The following is a 7,359-nucleotide window of genomic DNA, read 5'->3' on the forward strand; positions in this document are numbered from 1 at the left end:
GAGTAATCATATTTATCATAACCTTGGCTTGCTAGGAAGCAGTTATCTTATAATCATTGTTTTCAATTGGTTTTACAACACGCAATAGTTAGGATATTTAAATGAGTTAAGGTTTTAGAGTCTATCTTTAATTAATTAAGATCAATATAGATTATAGAGTAAACTGAAATGGGACAAGAAATAATCGCTCTTGAATGACAAATTAATTAATAATTAAAACTAATACACCAAAATCATAAATGTAAAATAAATATCTTTCATAACGCACGTTTTTATTAATGATTTTTGTAATTAAAACAAGACAATTTTTTTTTTGGCTTAATTCTAATGTACTATACTCTTCATTTGTCCAACTATACTCAATACTAGGGGTGTTCACGGGACGGGACGGGACCGGGACACCCCCGTCCCGTGTCCCGTCCCGAAAAAAATATCGGGACTGAATTTTGGTCCCGTGTCCCGTCCCGTCCCGAAAGTCATCCAGTCCCGTTAAGAGTCGGGACGGGACTGGGACAAGATCGGGACGTCCCGCCGTCCCGATAAATAGAATAATGTGAAAAAAAATCTGAATAATAACGTTTTTTAAAATTTTAAATTATATAATTTATTAAGTTTAAAATCAAAATAACTCAAGTACATAAATAACAATAATTTAAAATCAATTATTGAATTATATTAATCACAACTACATATTATAATAAAAAATGCAAGTGATCTTTATGCTATAAGATTAGCAACAACAGGCAAATCAAACACAACATTAAATAATTGTTCTTCTACTTTAGTGAAGATGTATTAAGCCAATTACTCTTCTAAAATAAGTAAGAAATATGTTATAAAGAAAATTTATTAAATAGATAGATATAAGAATAAATTATATTAATATAATTAATATATTATAAGAAAGATATCACCATGTTTACTCCATGCCATTAAAATTATCAATATAAAAAACTTTAGTTTTAAATAAGAATTACAAGTATTAAAATTATAATTGATATAATTAATATAAGTATAGATTATGTTAATATAATTAATATATTTAAAATAAAAAATAATATATATAATATTCGGGAAGGGACGGGACGTCCCGATGGTAATCCCGTGTCCCGTCCCGTCCCGCACTCCTTTCCTGTCCCGTCCCGTAAAGTCTCGTCCCGATTATTTTCGGGCCGGGACAAGACCCGTCCCGATATGATCGGGACGATACCGGGCCAATCGGGATGGATCCGGAATGAACACCCCTACTCAATACTTTTTACACAAAGGCAGAGCCAGGTTTTAAAAATAATGGGGTCGAGAATAAAAAATATGCATATTACAAAGTTTTCATAAGTTTTAATAGGGCCGAAAGTATGTAATACATATATAATACAAAAAGAATATAAAAAATTAGGGGGATTATAGCTCCTACTTTACATATATCTTAAAATAAAAGTCGCAATAAGAATATATAATTAAGATGAAAAAAATTAGAGTTTATAACTAATTAATAACTAGCCAACTTATTCTCCTCGTAGCCTGACTTCAAGCAATATTCATCTCTAGTTAAAATCCAAACGGCGATGGTTAGACTAAGAGTTTCACTAATTACACCACTCTAAGCTTGCCTTTGTATTAGTGTGATTTTATCATAGTATAGAAATATACGTCTGAACTATTAAATCATTAAATTAATGTCTTAACCCGTTTAATAAAGTATAATAACTGGTTTATGATCAATTAGTGTCTTGATTCAATAACCGTCCTGGTTTTTAGTATTTTGGATTATATATATATATATATATATATATATGTATATATATAAAATAAAGCTTCGTCCCTTCAATCACTCCTTTAAAATGCAGCAGAATATATAAGGATGAATAATATACATATCAGTGAAGAAACGAGAATCATGTGACGAAGTTGACGTGAATTGATTAGAGTACAGAGTGAGAAAAAGGTTCATTAATTCAAGCAAGAAACCAAGCAGAGGCAAAGACGACATTATGTCCTTTCCACGTTAGCAAAAGATGCTGCTCTTCCTTCTTCAATCCCCACGCAGCTGCATGCTCGTCCAGCATGGCCTTCACCTCCGAAACGGCGTCGTCGCTGAAGCTAATACCCTGGAACTCCGCATCTCTCATTCGCTGCTCCCACCTGCTCTTACTCTCCAGCCTCTCAACTCTCTCAACCCCTTCATGCGCCATCACGTTCTCAATCTTCCAACACATATCCGCTTCGTACCATTGCCTTTGCTCGCTTCCTCGTTGAAGAAACGTGTCCATCGTGTCGTACGGTATCCACATATAATTAAACGCAGCCCTCAGCCTGCACACCAAATCCATCGGTGTCAAATCCGCGTCCTCCTCCACCAAAACGACAAGCGTTGGGTTCAAACTCCGCAAAGCCTTCAGGAACAGTGATCTCAGGGATGAAGTGGAAGTGGCGGATAGGGTTTCGTCAGGAATACAATGAAGCATCATGTGACAGTTTATCACCAGAGCTTCCGTCACGAGACGGTGCACACCAAGATATTGGATCAAAGCAGCGAATCCATCTGCGTGAGTAGAAGAAATCACTCTAAAATCCATCACGACGTTTTTGGACTTTGCGAAATTGACCAGCTTTGAACCCAGTTCGTCATAGGAAAGGTCGATTATAGGTGGGATGTTTCTAGAAGCACCCACTACCGTCAGCTTGATCAGAGGAGGGACGTCGTGGCGAGAAGCGATGGCGTCAATTAGGGTGGGAATCTGCATGCAGTGTGTTGAGCTGAGGTCAACGATGTGAATGGTGGAGAAACCTTCCGTGGCTTCTAGAATAGCCAAATTAGCTGCTGTGAAGCCGAAACGATGCCAGGGGGTGACATCAACGAAGTTGGCAAGCTCGATGATGGAGAAGCGGTGCGTTTGAATGGCGAGACCGGTGTTGCGGGCGCTTGTGACGGCGGCTAACATTTTGGAGCTCCCAGATTTGGCGGCGCGTGAGGTGAGGGCGCTCAAGAAGGTGGCCGCGAGACGCTGATTTGAGTCGCCGTCGGGAGGTGCGATGTTGTTCAGAACCCAGAGGATTTGCTGGGCGAGAGTGACGTCATTGGCTTCCATGGCGTCGGCGCAGTGAATAAGCAACTGTTCCATGCAATTAGCATCGCCAAAGCCAACTAGTGCCTTGGATTGTTGGAATTTCGGCCATGAATTCGTCGTCCTAGGAACTTGAATGTTGTTGTTATTGCTGATTGAGTTCGAAAGGGGCGTGACATGGTGCAAAGGTGGTAGCGTTGGTGTGAACTGCGTCATGGAAACTTGGACGCTAAGTGTGGTATAGCTAGGTTGAGACCTGAGAGAGACAGGGACAAGAAAATAAAAAGGAGAGATATGAGAAGAAATTAAGTAAAAGGGACGAAGGGGAAGAAAAGGTAATACAAAAATAAGGAATCAGAGAAAATTCAGAGAGGAGCAGAAAAAGAGAAAGTGACCTGACTAGCAGTGGAGAGTGGGGAGAGGTGGGCTGGCTTGGCCACTGGGAAACGATCCAAACGAGGTGAAATTAGCAGTGAAGTAGGGGAGAAATATCTGTGAATGAGAAAATGGACATTTCAGCTTTATGGCGAGGACGTGTATATACATATACATATGGTGCTTTTGAAAAAGAGTCTGATGAGAAGCAGGAAGAGATCAGGGGCAAAACCTGATGTGAAGTGGAAAAGAGAGGCCTGGTTGAGGGGAAATTCAGGCTTTAACAGGAGGGGAAAACAGCCGAAAGATGAAGCAAGGAATAACATATTTCATGGCTACAAAAGGGTGTAAGAAAGAGGAAGATCCTACTAGTGTTAATATTTCTGAGTTTGGGTGGTGACGGAGCAACGAGAGAGATGAATTTGGAGGCACGTGAAGCAGCCGGCCACCAATTTGTCTGTATGTGGGAGTTGGGATTTTGTCTTGTAATGGTGAGCAGTCTGAGAGAATTTGCAGCGGTTAAGCTTTTCGCGTACTAGCTCACGGGATAGCTCCTTTCATATATGCCATCAATCCATAAATATAATCCTCACAACTTCTACTTTTGATCCTTCAACATACTTCACTCAAACTTTTACATATACAGACGCCTCATTTTGTTTAACTCTTCAATTGGATTTGCTATTCATTCTCATTTGGATCTTCCCTTTTTTATACATAACCCCAGTAGACTAAAAAGTTTTGCCTGAGCACACATTCGAATAATTTACCAGGAAGTCGCGTCATTCTTGTGGCTTTAACCATCTTGTCTATTGGACTAAAACAATTGCCTGTCCAATCATCGTAACATTGGATGATGTGACTATCTCAAAACAGTATCAGGACTAATTTTTTGCAGCTAGTGTGAGAGGAATGAAAATATGACAAAATAAACCTGTAATCTTGGTGTCTAGCTGCCACACATTCCCATCCATTTAAAATTTCTTTTCAATTACCGAGAAATTCTGGAGTCTACCTGATAATATAAAGTACTGCTGGTTTGTTTATAACTGTGTTATTAATTAAATGATGTGACTATAACTCTATAAACAAGACTCTATTATCCCACAATCGACATGCAAACCAACGATACGAATCAGGGCAAGTATGAAAGAATGCAATAAATTAGAAAATTCTGATTAGGTTTCGTTGGCTGTTTTTGTCACAACTCACAATCATCAATATATAATATATGAATTTAGAGGACGCCACCTGGAAATTTTATATAGGAAGCGACCAAAGATACGAATCGTTGGTCAAAAATTACTGCTCACAGCTAATTATCTACATTTATCATGCTGTTCCACACAAGCTAGCGCACACATATACATCAGCAGAAGAAGTTGTTGGCATGCTTCTTACTCTCTAGGGAATACTATACATTTCTCTAACCATTCTGCAATCATGCTCCGTCGTCCACGGCAGACACACACACACACACAGATAACATGTGTGGTTGGACAAAGGGTAGAGTTTGAATGTTTCAATGTAAATAAAGGTACGTCACGTGAGTGGCACGCTCTATGGGAGCGTCCTATAAATTATAAATGGCCTTTTCTTCCTCTGAGAAGCTATGCTGTGCACCGTCTCGTGATGTACTTTTGCTTTGTTCCCTTTTCGCCCTCCAAATTTAAATAACCGTGTCCCCACTCCAAATTGACCACTAGTATACTACTCTCTGTGCGTGTGTGTATTTTATAATGTCCCGCCTATTAAAACCCTAATTTCATAAATCCACATTTGTCATGAGTCTCCATCTTTTTTGAACTAAACTATTAAACTCAATCTCAAACTTAAAATAGCTAGTCAGGAATTACTTGATGCCGGATGTTGCTAAGAAAAATATACTTAAGCTCAGTCAAAGTGCTAATGCGGCGGGGCGAATGAAATTTGTGGAGAGAGGGAGGGGGGGAGGTTAGTCTTTTAATTTAATTTTGGGGATGTAAAAATAAGTTTGACAAAGTGCATATGTAACTTTAAACAAAGTTTTACAAGTTTCAGATTTTTTTTTGGCAAAAGTTTTAGTTTCATATTTTTAATTTTATAAAATATCTTTTCAAAACCCTAACACCATTAATCTTAAATAATGATGACTTTTTGTTTTAATGATTGTATTATTGTGAAAAGTAAGCTTGACACTCTTCAATTGACTCAAAATTATTGACATTAAATTTATAGCTCTTTCTATATTTATAATTTTCTCTCATTGCAATAATCCTGTTCAATATGTATTTTTTTTCTCACGCTTTATTCTTTTTTTAGTCAATTATCCTTTGTGTATATATATATATATATACTTGAAGGGAGCATATAGTGTTGTATAATGCACCAATTGTCCTTCATGTTATCTATTAAAGTTATAATAATTGAATTGTAGAAGAGGATAAAAATCATTCCAGCCAGCTTGATCTCTACTTTTCCCCGTACGTATATTATATACAGGGACGATTTTGTATTCTTGCATAAAATTAAAAGCTCATGAAAAAGCAAGCTCTCTTCCATGGCAACAGTGATGAACTGGAAACATGTGATTTCAGAATGATGAAAGGGCCCAGTTATGAAGTGTTTGTTCAAAATGGTGGTGGGGTTGGGGGTGGGGGGAAGTGATTTTAGGCAGTGTCTGCATGGATGGATTTAAATTTAAAATCCATGTGAGTATTTAAAATTCCTTATTTGAATGATAAAAAAAATGTTAAAAGTAAAAAGGAGGCGAGCTAAAATTAGAAATAAAAATAAAAGATTGAAAGTAACGAGCTTACATCTATTCTTCAATCGGTGAGACAAGAACAATAAATAAGAGGAGTGATGAGACTTCAGACGCACTGATAGTGAAAATGTGGGGAAAAAAAAATTAGAGGGCTGAAGTTGGTGGAATTTTAAATAACTAAGGTTTATAGGAAATTTAAAATTACAAAAAAGTTGTAATAAAACATAAATTTTGGATTTGGATCAAAGATTTTTATGCATTCAAATGGAGGATATAGTTCAAATACAAATCCTTATTTTGATAAGCTAATTTTTACCCTCATGTGTAGATTAACTAGGTCAAAAAATTGGGTAGATTAACTAAAATCATTCTTTTTAAAAAAATTGAATGTGCTAGAAATAATTAATAATCATTTCGTCTAAAACAATCCAAGGGATCCAAAAATTGTTTGCCTTACCATGCGTACGTTCCCTTACAAATCCCAGAAAAGTTTGGGCGCATGTGTTGGTGAAAGCTTTGTCTGAAGCTATATACCTGGCTTTCACTGTTTCAGGCGTAGAAAAATGGAATCTTACTATTAAACTAACAAAAGCTGAAACACTTTTTTTTAATTATCATCATCACGCTCTTGGGTTTCTCACCAAATGATTATTGGGGTACTAACATGACTCAGCCAAAGAAGAGAATGAGAAGAATCTGAAGGGGAGCAAATAATGAAAACAGCAAAAGTTAAGGAAGTGAGGAGCAATATTAATACATGTGTACGAGAATTTTGAGGATGCATGATTCCTAAACTTGAGGTACATGCAACTCGTAAAGCGACATATTTATTTTTGGAGGCAGTGAGTGATTTGGAGTTTCACGAAAAAGGCTGTTCTGGGGAATCCTTAGTGTTTGTGTTTTTCTATCATTGAAAACAACAATATGCTCATAGAAACAACAATTGCAAACCATGAAACTATAAGGGATTTAATAACCATGTGCCTTGTAGGGTACCCTCGTTTATGGCAAATGTTGTTTTAAAAAAAAAAAATCATGAGGATTATATGAGGTTTTCTTGGGAGGAGAAATTAAACTACCATAAACCAGAAGGCCAGTTTTGTATAGTATAAATAAAGAAAAAGGATGCACTTCTCTCTTCTTCGTGTATACAAAATTCCATATGGTATGTAT

At 37.0% G+C, this 7,359-nt stretch overlaps 1 protein-coding gene across 1 annotated transcript; it reads right to left on the reverse strand.

Moving 5' to 3' along the window:
• Positions 1-1,900: 1,900 nt before the first annotated feature.
• On the reverse strand, positions 1,901-3,772 carry LOC129296651 (scarecrow-like protein 32). Its single transcript, XM_054935237.1, has 3 exons — positions 3,673-3,772; positions 3,461-3,557; positions 1,901-3,321 (listed from the first exon to the last, which is right to left on the reverse strand). Exon 3 carries the CDS (start codon positions 3,279-3,281, stop codon positions 1,956-1,958), a length of 1,326 nt encoding a protein of 441 aa, XP_054791212.1. The 5' UTR covers positions 3,282-3,321; positions 3,461-3,557; positions 3,673-3,772; the 3' UTR covers positions 1,901-1,955.
• Between the last annotated feature and the right edge of the window lie 3,587 nt (positions 3,773-7,359).

This window comes from Prosopis cineraria, unplaced genomic scaffold (genome assembly GCF_029017545.1).
Source record: "Prosopis cineraria cultivar Desert tree isolate PC_DT_omini unplaced genomic scaffold, ASM2901754v1 PC375, whole genome shotgun sequence".
Taxonomy (NCBI): Eukaryota; Viridiplantae; Streptophyta; class Magnoliopsida; order Fabales; family Fabaceae; genus Prosopis; species Prosopis cineraria.

What these genes read in the sequence shown, in the direction of transcription:
- LOC129296651 (XM_054935237.1), bottom strand. Translation starts at nt 3,281, where the DNA reads ATGACGCAGTTCACACCAACGCTACCACCTTTGCACCATGTCACGCCC.